Here is a 22,611-nt window from a genome sequence, read left to right as displayed (position 1 = left end):
AGTGGGTTGTAAAGTAGTCTTAAAAATACATAAATTCCAGAGTCTGTGGAACTTCCAAAACACCAGTTCCATAAAAACCATTCTGAAAACCACTGTTCTATTGAGCTATTTAATTACTACACAGACCAGTGGCTGAGAACTTTAGTCTACAAGCCTCAAATCTCTTGAGTTGGGTTGTTCCCCGTCAGTATCAGCCCCCACCACACGTGATTCTTCGTGAGTGGCTCAGCGTCCTTGGGCCACAGACATTTCCCAGAGGCAACACGGGTCCCCTCTCCAGGGGGCGTCCTGTAGACACTATTACTGACAATATAAGCACTTCTACAGTCTGAGGTGCCCTAGCTCTATTTCATCACGGAGTGAGTCGAGTAGAAGAGAATTTCTATTGAAGAGGGAAAGGTATGGAGGGACAAAAATGGGTTTAGGATGCCTGGTTACAAGAGGTACATTCTCTTCCATCAGGGTGGACATTCTGTTCTTTGACAAAGCAGTCATGTGCCAGGTACAGGTTCGATTCAGAGTCACTGGACTCTAACACAGACTAACAATAATTCAACTCTTTTTACTCGAAAATAATGCGTATGCAAAAATCAATGACAGTAATAAGATGATTCATATACTGACAACATCAGACAACTTTTTCCAGCCTGCACTTAAATTGAAAAGTTATCTGGAGCTACTAGTGGAAGTATATAGTGAGTCATCCACTCACTGTAACCATAAACCTATGGTTCTCTATGAAAGTCAAAGAGTTGGTCGCTTAGTCGAGTCTGACGCTTGGAGACCCCCCACAGAGTGTAGCCCGCCAGGCTCCTCTGTTTATGGAAATCTTTAGGCAAGAATACTGGAGTGGGTTGCCATTCCCTTCTCCAAGGGATCTTCCTGACCCAGGGATCGAATCCCGGCCTCCTGCATTGCACGAGTCCGGGAATCTGAGTTCACTGTTCACTGTCTGAGTCACCAAGAATAGCACAAAGAAAAGGATTCTTTGTGTCTTCAAACAAGATTTTCCTTTTCTTTTGTCCCTCAACTTTCTTATAGTATTTCACATCACAATGCAGAACGGACAGCTGGTGGGGTCCGCTTCTCGTCCACCTGGTGCTACCAGCACAGTGACAGAGCGACTCTCTCTGAATCTTCTGTCCAACTAACTGCTTAAAGCCATTACGTTCTTCAGTCAACATCAACACAGTCTGCACTTTCTTCAGAGACCAGCTGACAAGCAGAAAAACCTTTGAAACTACCAGTGAGATGACATTTACATTTTTTTTAAACTCAGAGAGCCAATATTCAAGTACAGTCTTAAAAAATTCAAACAACGCAGAAGTGTAGAACAAAAACTTAGTCCCCTTCAATCTCTCCTCTAACCTCTTTTTCAAATTGTTAACAGTTTGGTGTATATCCTTTTAGACATTCTCATATAGCTACATAAACAATTACTATTTACTTATCTGTTTCCTATAATTTGGGATCATACACACAGTTCCATTTATTGCCTCTCAAGTTTCCAAAACATCTTGGAGATATGTCGGTACCTGCAGATCTATTCCACTGGCTGGGAAACCACAGCTTGGGGGCTGAGGTCAGCGCACACCTGTTTTGTAAAAGCGGGTTTATTGGAACATAGTCGCGCTCACATTTATGTCTTATCTATGGCTGCTTCTGTGCCACAAGAGGCAGGTAGGGTGATCACCACAGACGCCTACCAGCCTCCGAAGCCTAGTGTCCTATCAGCTTCTTCACAGAAAGACATTTTTTTAAGCTAATTAATTTATTTGGCTGTGCAGGGTCTTAGTTGCAGCACGTGGGATCTAGTTCCCCAACTAGGGATCAAACCCAGGTCCCCTGCATTGGGAGCTCAGAGTCTCAGAGCCTCTGGACAACCAGGGAAGTCCCTACAGAAAAACTTTGCTGATGACCTTTGAGCTATTCCATTTTCACCACTGGCATAATATTCCACCTAAAGAATATATTACATTTTACTGTTAAATATTTAGCTCCTTTGAAGTTTTCCACAACATGAACAATGCTGCAATGAGTAAGTACCAAGGATTATACCTTGAGAGCTCTTACTCTAAGCCACTGTGTAATAAGCAACTTGAGAAAGGTGTTCCTAATTACATATTCCAACCACTAAAAAGGATCATGTGATGTGACACAGGTGCTAAATATGGAAACATTAGCACCAATCAGATTATAATATACAAATGCATCGAGTTAATGCTTGGCACTTTCAAATTTACACAGTGTTACATGTCAAATATACTCATGGAAAAAAAAATAAGAGAAAGGTGCCAGGCACACAGGTTGCTCAAAGAATATTTGCTGACAAACAGCTTTTGAATGAATTATACAGTGCCTTGCCTATTGCAGGCAACTGATCTTTGCTGAATAAATTAATTTACGATAAGGAACTCAAATGCATACTTATTGGTGCTGTTAGTCACTCAGTTACGTCTAACTCTTCTGAAATCCCATGGACTGGAGCCCACCAGACTCCTCTGTCCATGGAATTCTGCAGGCAAGAATCCTGGAGTGGGGAGCCATTCCTTTCTCCAGGGGATATTCCTGACCCAGGGATCAAAGCCAAGAGTCCTGTGTCTCCTGCATTGGCAGACGGATTCTTTACTGTCTGTGCCACCAGACTTATTGACAGTTAAAAGTAAAAAAAGAATTCAGTCTGAAGTCACCAAGATCTCCTAGAATAGCCACTCAGCTCTTCCCCACTACTGAAGCAGATGACAGAACGGAAGCCATTGCTCCTTTATGTATATAAAATCGAAATCATAGCAACCCACCACTGATGCAGAACACTAAAGTATGTGAAAAATCTCCATGAAGATTTTTCAAGAGCTGCTTGCATTCAGTTATTTATTTTTTATTATTAGTTTTATTTTTACTGTTAGTTTTATTCAGTTATTTTTCAAATCCACCCGCTGGTTGTGCAGTATTCTAAGAAGCAGAGAGCGTCCCCCTCAGACACGAGGTCTCTGGGCACATAGTGGCGACTGGAATTGAGACCCCTGAATATAGTTAAGAGGTTTATACTAAAGACTGTAACAGCCCTGCCAAAGAGCCTGGAAAAAACCATGCACACCTGCCCTCCCCTGGACCTGGTGTGAGAATTTTATGTTATGTATGAGTCCAGGGTCCGGATTTACACCATTTGTATCTCCTAGAACCCTGAGCTCTCTCTAGAGGTTAGTGGAATTCCAATCCAGCAATGATGAAACCCTGCGGGATCCCCGCTGAAACAGACACAGGACTGCGGCACCGCAGGGCCAGGGCGGCAGGACAGGGACTCCAGAGATCCCCACGGGAGGGGGAAAAGTCTTATGAAGCTGAAGCCGAACTTACGACAAAAAAACCCCCAGATACCACGTAAGCAAGGTAAACCAGGATGAAGAAGCATTAGCAAATGCAGGCAGAAGATGCTGACAGTTATTAAACGGTTGACATGAATCAAGTCCCTAATGGAGATCAGGATGTACACGGCTTGCAGATTTTCTTTTCTGCATGCTCACTTATGTACTAGTTTTCTACAACACTTATTTTGTTGAGAAGACATTTTTAAGAACTATGTTTCATAGCAGAAAGCAGGTGTTTGGCCTGCTGTACTGCTGGGAGTTGCTAGAATATGAATTTCATGCAGCCAACCAAGAAATGTGCTCTCTCCCCGTTCTTCTCTGAGGCCAACACTCCTGTCATGGAGGACAGGCACTTTACAGGGGAGATGATTCTTTGCAGTGGAGGAGGAAATTTCCACAGCTCTCACTGGTACAGATTTAAAAGAGAAATGGAGTGTCTAACACACAGACTGACACATGGGTAGCTCACTCCGCCGCGCCGTTAGGCAGACGCATGGTATATGTGATTCTGGAGGGAAGAAGAGGCACCAGGGTGGCAGGCCTGGGTGTGAACAGCAGCGTCCTCCTTGTGTTTACTTTAAGCACTTGGTGATGAATGCAAACGTACCTGTGCTCAATAATATCACTTATAAATTATATGTAGTTTCAACTAAAATAAAAGACAAACTCCTGCAGAAACTGTGCATCTGAGAATCTTAAAAGAACTAGTAACTGATCAGCAAACAAGAAAATGGCAACGCTGACTTCTCATTCCTAGAATGAGCTCTTTGGAAGTATAATATAGGACACGTATGTAATCTTTTTACATTACACACACACACACACATACACACACAGCAGACTCTTCTGCCCACAGAATTTTCCAGGCCAGAAAACTGGAGTGGGGTGCCATTTCCTACTCTAGGGGATCTTCCTGACCCAGGGATTGAACCCATATCTCTAGCGTCTCCTGCATTAGCAGGTGGATTCTTTACCACCAGCGTCACCTGGGAAGTCACGTGTAGTAGGCTAAGAATGTTTTAATGGTAGACAAGCATACCAAAAAGGACCTGGTGACCACCGCCCCAGACAACCAAGTCGCTTCAGTACTGAGAAACTGTGTCTAGCAGCTAGGAAATTATCCTGGCGACAAGTGGCCAGTGTCCTAAGAATGAGTCCTTTCAGAGCCTGAGCTCCAGACTAACGTGCTGGGGACATACGGACAGTGACAGCCTTTTGTTTCCCAGAGGTTGCACAGACGTATTACAACACTGGAGTCCTCTATCTCCTGGTAAGTTACACACGACGGAGGGCATACATGTGTGTGATATCTGCCCACGAGGATGAATACAGACACGAGAGCTCCCCAGAGGCTTTCTTTAAGGAAAAACAGGACAGCAGAACAAAGAGGGCTGCAGACAACATTTGGAGTAAAATATATCCATAAGAGGCATTTTAGGAACATGTGTGCGTTAACACCAGTTGTCTAAAAAGTCACAACAGCTGCAGCATGGATAACACGGGCTCTTTGCCACTGTCACTCCACTCTGCCTCTAACATTTAAGGAGGTAAGCGGCTGTTTATTATTATTGTAACTCTTGACTCTGTTCAGATACAGTTTAAAAATTTTTCAAATTTCAGTAAATTAACTATCTTGAGTTAACAAGTCACTCACGACATTTCACACAAATGACTAAAATCAAGACCAGGTCGTGACATCATGGCCTGGGCAGTGCTTCTTGGGGACGGGGTTAGTCACTGTTCGGTCCAAACTGGTTACAGGTGTAACGTGACGCTCATCACGTCCGCCTTCTGGATGACTGGCCCTTCACTTCAGCCACGTCTGACCACAAGCGGCCTCCTTGATTTTCCCCGGTGTGCACGATGAGCACGACTCTTTTCTGTGTGCAACCGCATTTTGAGACGTAACGCCTCATAGCAAGGGTCTGCAAACTGCAGCCTGTTTCCATATGGCCCGTGAACTGCAAATGGTTAGTGCTAGAGTAAAAAGTGAGCCGGAGTGACTGACAAGGGACTGCTGGGCGGCCTTGGGGTGTGAGGCTATGAGATGGTTTTTTTCATGCTGACATGGACTTCTGGAATGAGGCAGTGGCTTAGGGTCAACAGGAGAGGATATTTGAAATCGGGCTCTGTGAAAAACATTAAGGGCTCTGTATTCTCTTATCTGGAATGTGTGTCTCAATGCTGTTTAAAGGAAGACAGAAAAAAGGCTACTTCTCCACATCAAAGAGGAACAGATAAGGGGTGGGAAGGACAGGAAACGAGAAACAAACGTTTCCGAGCCTGGAGCGTTCTATTGCACAGGAACACACGCATCTCTTACTTGCACACGTGTAGGCATCTTTGCTGGTGAAGGACTTCATGCACTGGTGGCAGCCAAAGGGACCCACAACGGAGATGGAACTGAACGCATGCCCGTTCACAGTCTTCTTGTCCTTCTCCTTCTCTTTAGAGTCTTTCTCCTTCTCCTTAATTTTATCTTTCTCTTTTTCCTTTTCCTGCCAAAGAAAACAATCGACATTAAATTGTTAACTGAACACTGGAAGGCCTTCCCTTCTAGAAAGCTACTGGGCTACCTGTGGTCAACAGTGGCTGGTAAATGTTTTGAATCAAAGTTAGGAATGCTGTCCTGGACATAAAAAAATTTTTTTATTAAGTTGTGTGCATTTGAGTTGCATTAGAAAAACCTTAGGAGGACTGGGCAGGTTGAACAGTTTTGTCCCTGGCTTGAAAAGTCAAAGTGTTAGTCACTCAGTTGTGTCTGACTCTTCGCAACCCCATGGACTGTAGCTTGCTAGGCTCCTCTGTCCATGGGATTCTCCAGGCATGAATACTGGAGTTGGCTGCCACTGCCTTCTCCAGGGGATCTTTCCAACCCAGGGATTGAATCCAGATCACCTGCACTGTAGATGGATTCTTTACCATCTGAGACACCAGGGAAGCTATGCCAATCAACACGTTCATTGCCTAGGGACCAGCATGGGTGCTGGGGGAGGAGGAGCCTGCGGTGGCCCTGGGGCCTCCCGAGACAGCCACGCTGAGCCCATGGGGGAAGCCAGCGCAGAGCCCAGTAGCAGGGCAGGGAGCAGAAGGAAGGATGCGATGGTTGTGAGACCAGCCTGAGGGAGAGATGATTGAGCAGCGTGAAAAATGACTCAAGGTTCCCCATGACTGCCTCCCACCCACCACATACCCTCAAGAGAGGGCACATATCTGATAACTGCCTCCCCTACTCTAGCCAGAAATATGAACTATCCCCCATATAGACATTTGCTGTTCTTACTAATTAATTTCAAGGTTCAGCTTTGGCGCAATTTTCAAACTGGAGGAGGAGGGGTTTAAACCCTAAAAACGCAAAGAAATACTAATGAGTGCTAGACCCTTGGTAAAATATCCAAGGCGGTCAGGGGCATTTCAGGTACACGCTACCCTTAGGAGATGAGGACTGTGTGGTCTAACCACACACTCTTCATAAAAAGGTCCTTCCAGACATGGTTAGACAGACACTTGGCTGGTTAATCAACAGCAAATGAATAACTTTCTTTCACACTAACTGGACCCTGAATTGCAATTTACAGAGGTAGGAGGAATGGATTTAGTAGTGGTCGTCATCACCAATGTTAGGGTACCCATTTTCCAGGGCATATAACAATACTATTGCTGTCATCCAAAACAATTCCTGAAAAAAGAGACGCTGAAGTTAGTGATCATGACAACTACCAAAGGTCTTGGATTTTCAATCAATGCTTTCTGTCTACATTATTTCATCTGATTCAATAACTCTGAAGTGAGTAGGGTGGGCGTTTATGCCTCCCATTTCCTAACTGAAAAGATAAATAACAAAGATAATAGCAGGCAAGAGTTGGAACAATCACTATGTGCCAAGCACTGCAGAAAGCAACTGACATGAAATTTCTCATTAACAACCCAATGGCGTGTAAGGACCAGCTCTGATTTCTGTGTAACACTCGAGGAGCCGAGGCTGAGAGATGGCTCATGTCATACACCAGTACCTGCCCAAGCTGGAGCTAACTTTCAGATCTGCTAACTGTAAAGCTCAGCTCTTGGTCACTGCATTCTACTGCCAAGGACTAGAGACGTTTGTGGACTCACAGAATGTCACACAGCAAATGATCTGCAGATAAAATCAGAAACCCAGGTCTTCTGACTGTATTCAGAACTCATCTGCTATCCTGAAATGGTGAATGTCTGCTAAATCTGTGATTCGCATAAAGTCCTTTGTTAATACCCTCTGAGCCACCAGGGAAGCCCCCTGTGTTAATAGCATGCATATGATAAAAATCTAAGAATCAAATTGCTACACTTTAGAACTATAAAAAACAATAGGAAAGGAAGGGAGGAAAAACAAACTACTTCACCTTATAAAACAGGAAACTGTTCTGAGTGAAAATTCGTTAACTGCTAAAGTATCTAAAACTAACAGAAATCAGTATGAAGAAACGGAGTTTTTCTAACAATTTTTCTCTGAACTAAATTTTGCTAAAGGCTTCTTATATACAAAATGTTAAACTGAAGAGCACCTGAGCTTTTTGCTCAAGAAAGCTAAAAAAGCTGCTCTGAGAGTTAAGAAAATCTGTAGGCAACTAGCTTACTCTCCCCCAAGCCTTGCTATGCTCTTCAAATCTGAACAGATAATCTCCCCATCCTTTGCGAGAACCCTGACCAGCTCCTCCAAGGATAAAAACAAAACAAAACAGACTCCACTGTGTCTGTCTCTGTTGATCGGAAGCTAGTGCTGTAAAGAAGTCAGGCGCTTACCTCCCCATGCCTTGGTCCTATGAATCTCACTGTTATGAGGGGTGCTTCATGAAAACGACCCCATTTTGCCGACATGATTCGACCCCCATGCCAGGAAATATGCTCTCACGGGAGGAGGGGCTCATGCCGGCGGGGCAGGGCCTGGCAATTTTGAGCTGCCATTAGAGCAACCACCAGAGAAACTGTAAGAGGAAGCTGGGGACTGGTGGAGAAAAGGAACGGGGGAGGGCTGAGGCTGCGGGTTTCCTCAAGAAAAGCTTAACTATTTGCATGCTGCTGGAGCAGCCCGCCGCCCGGGCAGAGAGGACCCAGGGCGCGACGGGGGCAAACTCCCCTGCACACGCTGTGAGTGGGCAGTGCTTAAGTGGTGGGACGGGAGCCCTGGCAAAATGAGGCGGGTTTTTTCCCCAATGCTGCAAGTTAAGGAACACATCTATTTAAACAGATGTCCTCATTTTAAAAGCCATATGTTTCTAAAGAAAACTTTTTTGGTGAAGTCGCCTATGGAAAGGCAGTGATTGGCTGTTTTCTGAAGTTTGATTTTTCCAGGCTTATCTCCTGCCAAAATGCCTTAAACCTGTGTGCTGGGGAAATGGAAACTAGTAATATTTAACGGGAATAATGCAAGAGACAACTGCACTAGGATACAATGAGGGGAAATGATATTTTGATTCTTCTAAACCTACCATTTTAGACAAGTAATTACATTAAAAAAAGAACTCTCTGGAAAACTGTAAAGTATACTATGATTAAGGAACTGAAGAAACAAGAGAGATGATGATATCTAACGTTGCTTTAAGTCTTGGCAAACACTACTTTACCCTAGTTAGCACCTCTGAGAGGCTAAGATGTTTAGTTCTGTTTTAGACACTTCACAGGAACTGGGAGGTGAAGTTGAATGTCTTGTCATGAAGCCGGGGAGTAGATTAACATCTATGCAGGAATCTAATCCTTGCATCCAAAAAGGCCTACTTCAAATCAGATTAAGAATTTGTCTCAAACATCTCTGACCATTTCCTACTCGTCTGCAAAGAGGAAAGCTTAGGAAAAAAAAAATCGATGTGACAGGATGGTTTAGAGAGGGCCACACCCCACTCCCTCTGTAATGAGGACATTTTATATACACACACACACACACACACACACACATATATACTATGTGTGTGTGTCTGTTATGTTATGAGTCTGCAGCAAGCAGACTTACTTAGCAGGAAACAGTACTACTTCTTAAAGATACTAAAACACAAAAGCAGAAACTGCCTGCCAGTCTTCCTGTTTTATTTCCTGTTTAGGTTCTCCCTCTTTCATACACACACACGGCTCAACATATTTATCTATTAACTCATGCCAGTTAACGAGAATTCTTGAAAGGACCTATAAAGGATCAATACTCCATTTCCCCCAAATGCCTCATACTCACATGGCTACAGATACGAAAATATATATAGCGTATATTATGTTATACATACAGTATATTTTATAGAGAGTGCTTACACTAAAAAACTAGTGCTAACATCTGCAGTAGCGTTTCAATTTTTTAGGAGAAGTAACACTATTCAATGGGTAAGAAAATCAGTAGAGCCAGCATCATGACACGAAGAAAATATTCACTCATTTTTATGTTATCCTTTTAGAGAATCAAACATTTCTGAACGGAAAAGCCCTCCTGTGGATACAATGGCAAAGACAGACAACGTATTTAACGCAACCTAACATAAAATGTGGGGCTTCCCTGGTGGCTCAGTGGTAAAGATTCCCCTGCAATGCAGGAGATGTGGGTTTGATCCCTGGGTTAGGAAGATCCCCTAGAGAAAGAAATGGCAACCCATTCCAGTATTTTTGCCTGGGAAATCCCACGGACAGAGGAGATTGGTGGACTATGTAGTCCATGGGGTCACAAAAGAGTTGGACATGACTTAGTGACTAGACAACAATATCATCATAAAATGCATTTCTTCACCAATTCTCCTGTTTCTTACTATCTTTTGGTATATGGACAAAAGCTGAGCTATCCTTTGTGAGGACAAAACAATCTTATTTGAAGTAAGCTGGTAACAACAATCAAAGATGACACTTAAGCTTCTTAACACACAATAATGTGGCTAAAGGGGTGCCTACACCCCTGATAATGTGAAATGGATTGCAATCCAGGGTTACAGATTTGTAACTTTTGGAGAATTTCCATCGCTAGAGATAGCACTGGAGAAGGCAATGGCAACCCACTCCAGTGTTCTTGCCTGGAAAATCCCATGGATGGAGGAGCCTGATGGGCTGCCATCTATGAGGTCGCACAGAGTCGGACACAACTGAAGCGACTTAGCAGCAGCAGCAGCAAAGATAGCACAAGCTGCCAGAGACCAAATCTTGGGGTCAAGAGCCTGAAAGGGGAAGCAGTCTCATTGCAAAAGAGTGCAGTCACTCTGACAAAGAGAAGATGGGAGGTGAAGGGTCACCTGAAGACGCCCTGCTGCTGCTGACAGGCTGCACTTGCACACAAATTACCTTCTTTTTGCCTGCCCCTTTTCAGCCCTCTCCTAGCAAACTCCAGACTCCAGTCCTTTGAAATTATTTGAAAAAATTAAAGGAAAGAGACATTGTGCAGCTCACTCTTGCTGAAGAGTGAACATGAAATGAACAGTATTACTTGGTAGACGTCAGATCACGAGATATGACCTAGTCTGTGACCTGAAGCGTACTTCTCTGTGCCGCGGTTGGTAAAAGGAGACCGGTGCGAGATGCTTTTGAAGGTCAGGTCCCAGTTTCTGCGTTCAGTCTCACGTCGTTTCGTTCACACCTGCCTGTACTGCCTCCCCAAAGCCATCAGCGACGTATTCACTACTCTGCCCCTAAGCTGGTGTCACGAAGGAGATGGATGGAAAGGGGGGAATTCTCCACTTTACCCTGGTCTTCTGCTTAAAAGTTTGTTTGGAGAAAAGACTTCACGGTTTAAAACCAAAATAAAAGGCAAGAGAAACACTTGAAATCATCCGAACAGATGGTAAAAGTCGTCCAGGTAAAGACCGTGTGCTTTGGTTCCTCCAGAGGCCCGTCGGCACCTGGCAGAATGCTGACTCCATTCAAACACACTTGGCCCATTAACACTGCTCTTTCAAGGAGGCCTTCTTCTGTTGATGCCTGCCAGCGGCCACGCCAGCTGATAAGACAGACACGGCTCTATTTTCAGCCCTGCTGCCACACAAAGAATAATAAGTGTCCTGCCCTCTTTAACCTTAACTGTTTTGAATTATAAAACAAGACTAAGCATGAGGTTAACGCTTAAATATGAGACCATTCCAGAAACACAGATTGCTAGACTCTTCATGAGTCTTCTAGTTTGCCTACTTTCTGTTCATTCTGCACCTGGGCAGGTGAAATGAGGAGAAAATGTAATTGTGATGGCAGGTTTTCTGGAAAAATCTGAGTGATGACCAAACCTAGTATTCGCTCAAAGGAAAGAGATCTTACCTCATTTAAAAACTTAGAAATTATGTACCTGAGTGTATGCATATAACACACAGATATATAGTGATTCCCATGCAAGAAGTCCTTAAGTGAGTCTCAGTTTCTTTCCTCCTTATGTTGTTGGAGGTTAGGTGGGTGAATAGAGTGTAGGAAAGTGAGAGGCAGAGAGTTTTCCTCACTGATTTGAAACATAATCTTCCTGTTTAGCAATGGGAATTAGTATAAGAAAGTTAACTCTGTTTTTTTCCTTTCTAAAAATATATTTAAAAAATATTAGAAGAGTATTTATCTCTATGTGGGATTATTACAGGTACTTTTTATTCCTGGTTTTTTCCCAGATGAGGTACCTTACTCCTAATAAAGGGAGATAATATCTACCTTACAATGTGTGCAAATGATTAAATCAGACAATACATGGGAAGCTCTCAGCATACAGTAAAAATTCAATTAGTAGTGTTATCTCTTATGGCTGTTTTTCTTGCTGTTAGTTTTCCTCAGATATTAGCTTCCTGGAGCCAGCATCTGTCAACTCAATTCCACAGGACCCCATCATGTAGTTAGTTTCCCGCTGTGTGCTGTGCCCGGAGCCTACGGAGGGCTGGCTGAGGGGTCACACAGAAACCCCACAACAGTACTCACCTTGCTCTTTTTACTGCTGGACATTTTGTTCTTGATGTAGCTGAACGTACGACTGACTTTGGTTCCACTCTTTATTTCAAAATCTTTCTTGGGGCTTTGTGGCAGGAAATTAAAGTTCTCTTCTGTTATACTAAATAGAAAACAGAAGAGTTTTTAAAAAGATTACAGAAGTTGGTTTTTTAAAAATTAAAACACTCTACATATAATTCTTTGTAACCATGATTGTCAGGTATTATTCTGGCTACAAGTTACAGCCAACTTACATGCTAACGTGCAAATGGGCAAAGGAGTAAGGGTGGCCAGAGGCTGCTAAATGGTTTTATATAATCATATCAACCCAACAACAGAGCATACCACAGTGCTCACGTCCTATTGCGAAAACTTGGCTAAATTTTCTATGTCAGTTATTAGTGTTTCACCAATGGGTTTTCAGGGATCTGATGCTAATTTTTGATTAGAATTAATGATTAATTAGTCATTAATTACTTTATCTGAAATTGCTTAACCTAAAACAGCACCCATTGTATAAACGTCTTTGCATTTAACAGGTGTCTAAAAAGAAACCCACAGATGCAAACCAAGGAGTTTTTATGACTGAATGCATATACAAGTTCCCTCATAGCAGAGATCACACCTTTTCTTTAGGTTTCTGGCACACTGGACCGTCAATATGTGAATTCAGTTAAGCACGATTTAAGGAGACAATATATTGCATGGTAGGTATAACGGGCACTGTGTGCAGAAAGAGCTACTGGAGGAGTTTCAGAGACCTGGAGGTACTGGTCTACTTGCTTATGACACCTGTGTCCTAAGCCCATCCATGATGGGCATCTCCAGACCCTGGGAAACTCACAAAGGCTGAGTTCCTCAAACAATGCTGGGCCCTTGTACACACTATCATTTGTGTATACATACAACTACGTAGAACTGTTACATAATACATCATCTATTATATAGAAACCTATTCAAACTACTTTTCCTAGGGTCCCAGAACAGTTATGCTAGAAGTTTTCCATGGAAAACTAGTGTTTGCCTCGAGGGCTTCTGTGAGAGCAGAGACAAGTAGGACCACATGGGTCCTGTTCAGTAGCTCAAGTCTATTTATATTTAAAATACTGCTTGGAATATAAAGCAGTCTGTTACTAAGACAAAGGGGAAATGAAAACTGCTCTAGAAAGAACAAAGAGTAAGCAGAATTTGACGTAAGTGAAAACAAGAGGACTCATATCGAGAGAGTTCTGGATTACTGGGTCACAACTGATGCCTTTGCAAAAAGAAGGCAATTTATAAGACACTGCAGGGCAACAGTGAGAACCCCAATTATGCTTAAGATTGAATATTTAATCTCATAAGCTTGAAAAGTAGAATATAAAAATAAACAATGAGTCAAAATAGCAATCTCTAGCCTGTTGTTAAAAACTAAGTCATAAACAAACAAACAAACAAAAAACTAAGTCAGTTCCCTGGACAGAGGTGTGTACTGACTGAACCTATACAGAAGAAAATAGCTTTAAAGCTTGCAAGGGCTAAGTAGGCAGCAATACTGCATGAATACCGATACACACACACACCGTGAAACAAAATGTTCTTAGACTTAGAAATTAAAAACTGCCATAAGCAAAGAGTGCGAAGTTCATAAAGTTAATATAAGTGTATCCTATGTGACTAAGTGCAACCAATAATCTTTATCTATAGGATGCTATAAAGAATAAAAGTAGAAAACTATTCAGGACATAAATTAAAAAACCAATATTCCAAATTTATCAATCAAGGAAGTAAAATTCCAGTAAGTTCAATTAACTTATTTTTGCATAAATGCGTTAAGACATTTCAGATTTCCTTCATTTTATCTGGAGAAAAGGAGTAGCAAAATAAATGTATATCGTACCTCCCAGTCAGATTAGAGCTGGTGCTGTGGAAGGGCCGTGAACCTGGAAAACAAGAATGGCAGGATAAAAGTTAGAACAAAAGCATTTTACATGGATAACAGATAAAATGCTTAGTGTTTTTATGACTGACACAGATAAAGCAAAAAATAGCCTCTGAAAGCCAGTGTGGGGTGCTTTTCCTTCTGAGGGTTTACTACACTTGACCTTAGCCAAAAGGCCGAGAAGCGATCCTTCTGAGGGTTTAGAAGAAGGAAAAATTAAAAATGAAACCCTCAAATTAGAACTGGAAATTGGCAGCAATTGGGAGTGAATTTCTCATGGGGAAAATTTCTTTTAATCCAGGATTCAAGTAACCAAAGAAACCCCAAAATGAAACAATGAAAATGCTCAAATGTATGTTTAATTTCTGTTCTTATGAAGGTTCATCAGAGTCCATAGGCCATCTTTCTGAGATGCTGTCAGAGAAGGAATATACAACAGGAAATGACATGTCATTTTCTGTATGCTGTTAATTTTGTATTCATATATTTCTACACTAAAAGTCAAGCTAATATATGCCTGACATTTTCCTGAGCATGCCTAGAAATGGATTAGTGAACAGGAAAGAGCATTAGACTCAACTTATAAGGTTTAGGGTTTGCCACTAATTTGGGGTGAGATCTCTGATTTCATTTCTTCATCTCTGAAATAAGGAAGATAAAACAGATGCTAAGGGTCTTTCTAGCTTGATACTGATAAAATGAGTAGGGCACATATATTTTTCCTCCTTCCATAACTATCAGACCATAAACTGAAATGAGTCATTACATCAACAGCCAAGTCAGACAGGGTATTAACTGGAATAAATAAAGAAGTAATGATACCATTATTTTATCTATGACATGTTAATAGAGGTTAACCTACTTTAGGACTCAGATGAGAGAGAGGCCGCAATCACACAGTGGCAAGTGGTTTCCAAGTTTTAGGAGATCAGGTATAGAAACACCTTCTGTGTGTGATTCCAGGTAGACAAAGGGTGCTCTGTGTAACTACTGTTATTATGTGGACAAAACACACCTTTCTCCTTGACATTACTGAAACTTCGATTTGATAGAGGTATGAAAAATGTTCCACTATCAAATTATCAACATTTGAAACTCTTAAAAACTCCCAAATTGTTCCAGATTTTGAATAGAAATGCAAAGCTGAAGTCATTACTAACATAGAGCCAACAGGTGTAAATAATGCATTAGAAACTTAAAAATGAATTCAAAGGCTTCAAAAGATCGCTTTTATAGCTTTTCCTTTTACTTTTTTGGGGTTTTCCTTCTATTTCACTTATGATGCACAATAACAACAGCCAGAAGAGAGAGGAAGAGGAAGAGGAAGAATAAGATCTGGGATCTATCTTTCAGTTCTTCATGATCTGGTGAGAACACCAGCATTTAAAGCTCAGAATGCCTTCATTTACCTAAATAAAAATTAAGAGTGTGGTTTAGATTGGGGGCTTTAAAACTTTTACACTTAAGGAGCCCCGAATGATACAAGCACCATCAAGTTCTCTCAGGCTGCCAGGATTCTGCTGTACATGTGATCAGTTACCTAGTAAGTTACCACCTCAGTAATATGAACAAAGTAAAAATAAAACTCATAAAGAAAAACCCCAACCAGCAGAGAGCCTGGCCAAGAATAAGCTCCCAGAAGGTTTCTGTCAAATAAACTAAGAACTCAACAAATACGTGATACAAATACTGTGAGAATCTGTAACTCCTATAAGGATTTCCAACTTTTTTGTTGCTAAAAGATACTTCAATTCATTTTAATTCATTTACTATGACCTCTCAGGTATGGTTCTGAAAACAGTGACTAATTCACCAATGTTTCTAAAATAAATGCTTCTGACATTCCTGAAGTGTCAAGTTTTCAGAGCATCTAAGAACATGATATAACCAACGTTACTTCCATGACATAATTACAGACAGAAGCAAAGAAATCTGTCATTGAATTTAGCCTATTAAGTACTATTGCAAGTAAATAGCATATTTCAACGAGCCTTTTTCTGTTTTAAGGCATGAAACAACCTGCAGACCTAATACAGTAACATTCCAGGACTGGAACTGTTAGACGGACATAGTATTTTTAAAAGTGTGTTCCATGGAACACTTGTCTCCTGAGACGTCATACATTGTCTTGCACATACTATGGTTTACCTGGTTAATACATTTTGGAATCACAGCATATTGAACACTACCTTCAAAACTCACAAGATACACATAAGCCTTTGAAATCTGCTTAAAATAGTTTCCTAAATTTATATGTTTGAGAACCAACTCTTCCCCCGCCATTTCTCTTATCTCCCTACCCCATAATTTTCACTGTATTTTTGAGATTAAGGAACACATTTTGAGGAATGCTGGACATTTGATTCAAGGGTTTCTTTGAGCTTCTATTCTCTGTGATGACATTATGTTGGATTAACTGAGTAACCAGAGCTGATTAACTGCATAACTGGTAATAATTTTATATTAGTGGTAGAAGAAACACTACTGGAAACTTAGTTTTATTTGCCATGCTAACCTATTTCCAAGCATATTACAAATACTTTGAGATGAAACAGCCTTGAGAATTTGGAAAAACTCAAAAGTTGTAGAAGAAAAAAGTTTGACAGTGACTTTTAAATGTCACAGATGGACATCTAGGTATCTGTCCCATGAGACAACTTCCGTCCTGTGACAACTGGTATGGAGTGAAAATCTTATATGCCTATACCAAAGGCCGTTTACTTGTGAAAAAGTATTGAACATATAAGAACTTCATTTGTGCCTAAGCCACTTTCCTTTAAGAACAATGCAAAAATGTCACCCTGAACTTGATATTGCTAAATATTAAATTTTATTTATTTTTTATTTTTCTGCCTTTTTTTCATTTATTTTTATTAGTTGGAGGTTAATTACTTTACTAAATACTAAATTTTAATATTTAAGTATTAAATACTGCTCAAACTTAGGATCAGCAAACGGCGCTGAACAAGCATGCTGAATCATATTTATAACTGCCTGAGACTAATTTGATTTATATGAAAACAATTCATTATTTAGCTTTATATAGCAAGTAGTTTCTCCATTAATAACAGCAATACTGGAATCGTCTAGAAATCTCATACAACTGTAAAGAGTAATTTTCATGGCGGTCAGGATTCATTTCCTCTCCGAGTTTACTAAAACTAATACTAAACTAGATTATTAAGTAATGATATAATAATCTGAAACCTACAGTGTAGTGAAAGGATTGAAAAGTAAAAGTTCCAAAGGAACTTCTTCCACCCAATTAATTCATGTGGTTTAATCTCACAGAAAAGATATTCTTAAAGAAATGGTCTGGGGCAGTTCCCTGGTGGCCTAGAGGCTGGGATTCGAGCTTTCATGGCCATGGCCTGGATTCAGCTTCTGGCTGGAGAACTGAGATCCCACAAGTCATGCAGCACGGCACCCCTGCCCCGCCAACAAACAAATAAAAAACTGACAAAGACACGGGGGCGGGGCGGGGGGGGGGGGCCGGGGGGGGGTGCGTCGAGAAGAAAAAAGTTTGACAGTGACTTTTAAAGGTCACAGATGGACATCTAGGTATCTGTCCCATGAGACAAAAGAGGGGAAACAATGACAGTGACATTTACAGGACTGAATGGAACGTTTTGAGAAGTTAGCACACAGCATTACAAAAGGCACAAGGCGGGGTGGGAGCCCCTTACGCCTTTGCAGGTATCTCTGTTCTGAGACGATGTCTCAGGCCCTGGAACTGGGTCACTGGATCAGTCAACATTGGTGGTGTACAAGACAAAAACTTTATAATTTTATCCAAATTCATTTTCAAAGCAAAGCATGAAAGCAAATGATTCAGCAGTGGTGACATGCAAGAGGATTAAAGCCCCCCAGTCTCTTAGTACCAAGCCTACGGCATTTTCAGCACTGGTCAGGCCCTGGAGAGCAGCCACTGGACCCCAAAGTTGCTTACTTACTATGCAACTCCTCCTCCTCATCACTGGAGTAAGAAGAGCCAAGAGAAAAGAGAGTTTTAGACTTAAGGAGGAGAGGTGAGATGCTGACGGAGAGCGAGATCCGCCGTGCTGGCCGCCTCTGCTGCTGGGCTGAGGAACAGGTTGACAGAAGACATTAGCGCCTGCGGATCACACCAAAACAAAGACACGGTGCCGAGAACCATGTCACTGGCCTGAAGGATGCCAGGGAGGCTGTCTAGGCCTCTAGGTGTCATGTATTCACATTTTCACCTTTCTTTTTCAATATGCAGAATGGTAATGCGACTTAAGAAAATGCATCCAACAAAGATGTACTTTTTAGGCTGTGAAAACAGGAAGTGTGCTACTTTTCACAGCCATCATTTACAGCCGGAGTGTTTTTTTTTTTTTTTTTTCCCCCTTCAAGGTAAGGAAACGCCTGGCATGGTGGTGTTCCTCGGGATTCTCTATTGGCTCTCTTGCCGCCTACCCCAAACCTCCTCATTCACTGTTGCCTCTTCAGGTACAATCTGCAGGTGATACAGTGATGACTCACAGCTTTCTATTTTCAAGTCTGGTCTGTCCTTTGGATTCAAGCCTCATTCATCTCACTGCCTACCTGTGGGCAGACATCCGACAGCAGCTCAAACTCAACAAGCACATACACCAACTCAGGCCCTTCCTCCAGAATCGTTCCTCCTCCTTTACTCTTTCCTTTGGTGAATGGTACCTAACATCTAACTCATCACACAGGACAGAAACCTGGACACCACCCTTCAATCCTTTTATCGTCTCTCACTCAGCGCTTTTAATTCTGTCTTCTAGAATTCTCTGAAGATCAACTTCTTCTCTACTGCCACTGGTTCGCGCCTGCTTCAGGCCAGCACCTGCTCTCATCAGAGCTCTGCAAGAGCCTTCTACTCACCTACCAGCCTCTCCTTCCCAACACGATCTTCAGTGAGGTCTCTCTGCAGTGTCAGAATCAATCAGTTGACTTAACAAAAATCACTCCATTGCCCTCAAACAAGAAGCCCAGAGTCCTCAGTCTAGCTTTCCACCTGCTAACAAACCCAGTGATTTCCCAGTGATTTCCTCTTGGTCTTGACTTTGGTATCACTTCTCCCCAGGGCTTCCCTGGTGGCTCAGACGGTAAAGAATCCGCCTGCATCGGGAGACCTGGGTTCGTTCCCTGGGTTGGGAAGATCCCCTGGAGGAGGGCATGGCAACCCACTCCAGTATTCTTGCCTGGAGAATCCCCATGGACAGAGGAGCCTGCTGGGCAACAGTGCAAAGAGTTGCAAAGAGTCAGATACGACTGAAGCGACTTGGCATGGTCCCCAGTTAGGCTTCTCTGACCCCTCAAGTCTGGGGTTTCTAAGCACCCAATGTTTCTTTCAACTGCCGCATGTATCATCATCTGCTACACTCAACTGTTCTCATGTCCTTGAGCTGAAGTCTGGTGAGAAAAGGAATCGTTTCTGGAAGGTCATGCCTCTCCTTCCGCTGTCTCACCTGGTGCCTAGCAAAGGACAAGTTCTTAACTATTGACTAATTTAACAAACGAATAAATGAATTTCCTTTTGTCAGGCTTTCTGTAAGGTCAACATCCTAAATAAAATGAGAGAAAAAACCCTGTACCTATCCAGCACAAGACACTCCACCCTAGATAAATGCCGCGTGATGGCAGACCACAGAGTAGAGCCACGGCTCCTAACAAAGAACGCCTGCCACGAATTCACGTGCATTGGCTTTTCCAGCAGTGACAGTCCAGTGCAAAGGTAAGATACCATTTTAATGTGTGTTCTACAGTATTCCCAAATGTGAAGCATATATAAGAAATGAAAATAACCTCTCTTAATTACCCAAATCTCAGAGTATCCCCTTCTTCTGTCACACGATCATGGACCATAAAGAAAAACCTACTTGTAAGAATAAGGAGTATCTTCAACATGTATGGAAAGAATATGTTCTGCTAACACAGGGATTCAGTTTTAAAATGCACTAAAACTTAATGACCATGAATATATTCCAGCCTCATAATTTAATCAGAAGGCCAATATCAAAAGTCAATCTGGGGATTTCCCTGGTGGTCCAGCAGTTGAGAGTCTGCCTTGCAATGCAGGGACGCGGGTTTGACCCCTGGTTGGGGAACTAGGATCCCAACTGCTGAGGAGCTTATAAGTCTACACGCCACAACAAAAGATCCTGCTTGCTGCCTGAGACCCAACGCAGTCATAAACACATTTTTTAAAAAGCCAATTTGCCTGACTGAATTTCTGTTCTGATGAATTTGTCAAATGTTATCTTCTCCAAATAGAACTACCCTAAGAAAGTAAATGTATTCCAATAAAGTCTCCTCCCACTGACCAGTTAGGAGAGAGACTAAGTACAGAAAGCAGAGATAAAATACCCTCATTGGCACCGCTGTCCAGCTGCCCAGAGGCCCACTCTGATCTTTGGTCATGTGGGTCACTTCATGTTGAAGATCTGGTGCATTTTATACATCAAGTGCCACAGTTTGGTTCTTAAGACCCACTCCGCTTTCGTGGTCAATTACAAGTGAGCGCTACCATCAAAGCATGCCCAGGAACTTGGCCAACTCACCCACCCCGAGTGAAGGTCTGAGAATGATCCCAAGGACAAGTGCCACCTGGGGAGACTGTTCTCTGTGATAACAAGCCATGTGAGATGAAGGGCAAAATGAAGCCTCAGTAAGCAGCCCAGGAGGTTTCCTGGTCCAGGGGTATCACTCTCCTCTGAAATTACCACCACTGGCACGCTCAGCAGTGCACGCATGTGTGCATGCTAAGTTGCTTTAGTCGTGCCTCCTCCCAGCCCGATGGACTGTAGCCCGCTAGGCTCCTCTGCCCATGGGATTCTCAAGAATACTGGAGTGGGCTGCCATGCCCTCCTCCAAGGGATCTTCCCAACCCAAGGATTGAACCCGAATCAATCCCACAGTTTATTGTCTGTAAGCATCTTCTGGGTGCAAGCAGTGACAAGTTTAAAAATACAGACTTGTGAAGGGATTGTCTGTAATAACCGCCTTATTCTGTGTATGCAAAAATAAAGTTTATTCTTAAGTTCTGATGAGAAACCATCAGTCTCCTGGCAAGCTGGGAGTCTACACTCAACCCGAGGCTGTGAACACATTTCCTGGAGCGGCTTCTCAGAGGGCAGTGTCCCGCCAGTTTGGGAATAATGCCGAGTCTGTCTGTTTTTCTAATCTGGCCAGTGACCCAAGGACAGTCCAGGCAACAGTTTAGTGGACATTTGCAGAAAAGCTCAAATGGTAACAGCTGGGAAAGGCTGTGGGAAAAGTTGCTAACTTCCTTCAAGAGAGAATCTAGAACACAAGTAAGAGCTGGGAAGTAGTGAGAGAACGCTGAGTTTAGAAGTATTAATATACTGTACTGAGACAAGAGGTTTGTAAGACACAGCCACTTAAAGACAAAGGAGGGACCATATTCTCGTTTCTTCACCACTGCTTAGACTCTGGTCAGAGAAAAACGGGCTCTTACACTGCTGGACGATGAACACCCTCAATCCATAGTGACAACAAATGCCTCCCACAAGCCAGGAAACAGGCTAGTGCAAATTTAAAATAAATACACATTTAAGCCCTACCCCATTATTAGCCCTGCTGAACAGTTCAAGGACGTGAGGTCACACAGCCACTAAGTGTGCTTACCATAAAGCATTCGTTAAAATACCTGAAGTGTTCCACACACTTCAGGCTTCAAAACCACTGGGTAGGTTTTAATTCTGATACTTTCAACAGGGAAGACCATGACCAAAGGTGAATCATGCAGAGTATTTAAGAGATCTGGAGTGAAAATTTGCGTGTGTGGCAAAAACCAAGAACCATCCAGTTACCCTGAGGCTTAGAGGCATAGCATGCAAGAGAGAAGTTCTATAAGCCTACTGTTTAACAGCCAGAATTTTTATATCAGCCAAAAAAAGTATGTTTCCAGAGCAGAATAATAAAAAAAAAAAAGGTCGGGAAATTAATTCAACTGTACGTGAGGAGGGACTTAAGAGAAATACTGCCATTAAGAGTGGATAAGCCCTCCAATTATAGCCTGTGCTCACTTAGGGAAGTAGTCAGGGCCAGTTCATCATTCAAAGCCACATGAAATGTACATTAGAAATCAGAATGAGTGGCCTCCACTTTGATGAAAGGGTTGAACTCTCTCGCTCCAAGCTCTATGCATGATGGCCACCGGCCACGGAGCTCAGTCCCCCTCGGGGAGGGACAGCCACCGGTCATGGAGCTTGGACCCCTTGGGGAGGGACAGCCACCGGCCACGGAGCTGAGTCCCCCTCGGGGAGGGACGGCCACTGGCCACGGAGCTGGGTCCCCCTGCCGGGAGCTCAGGTGCCTGGACCCCACAACAAGATGAGCCAGAGTTCCTGGTGCTCCAGGACTGAGCTTGCTGGAGGGGAGCTGCACCACTCAGAGTGTCTGGCTAGCAACTGAAAG

At 42.6% G+C, this 22,611-nt stretch overlaps 1 protein-coding gene across 14 annotated transcripts in view; it reads right to left on the bottom strand.

Moving 5' to 3' along the window:
- AKAP13 (A-kinase anchoring protein 13) overlaps nt 1-22,611 on the bottom strand; it is a 314,895-nt gene that overhangs the window by 46,092 nt on the left and 246,192 nt on the right. For 10 of the 14 annotated variants that reach the window (XM_043921539.1, XM_043921537.1, XM_043921536.1 and 7 more), the window contains 4 exons: nt 18,132-18,260; nt 14,137-14,179; nt 12,249-12,378; nt 5,692-5,866 (listed from right to left, as the gene is read on the bottom strand). In XM_043921539.1, the coding sequence (XP_043777474.1) occupies nt 5,692-5,866; nt 12,249-12,378; nt 14,137-14,179; nt 18,132-18,260 (477 nt within the window). The remainder of the gene's footprint in view (nt 1-5,691; nt 5,867-12,248; nt 12,379-14,136; nt 14,180-18,131; nt 18,261-22,611) is intronic. The other 4 variants (XM_043921541.1, XM_043921542.1, XM_043921543.1 and 1 more) reach the window with 1 other exon arrangement.

This window comes from Cervus elaphus, chromosome 13 (assembly GCF_910594005.1).
Source record: "Cervus elaphus chromosome 13, mCerEla1.1, whole genome shotgun sequence".
NCBI classification, from domain to species: domain Eukaryota; kingdom Metazoa; phylum Chordata; class Mammalia; order Artiodactyla; family Cervidae; genus Cervus; species Cervus elaphus.
This window is presented reverse-complemented; position numbering and strand designations above follow the sequence as displayed.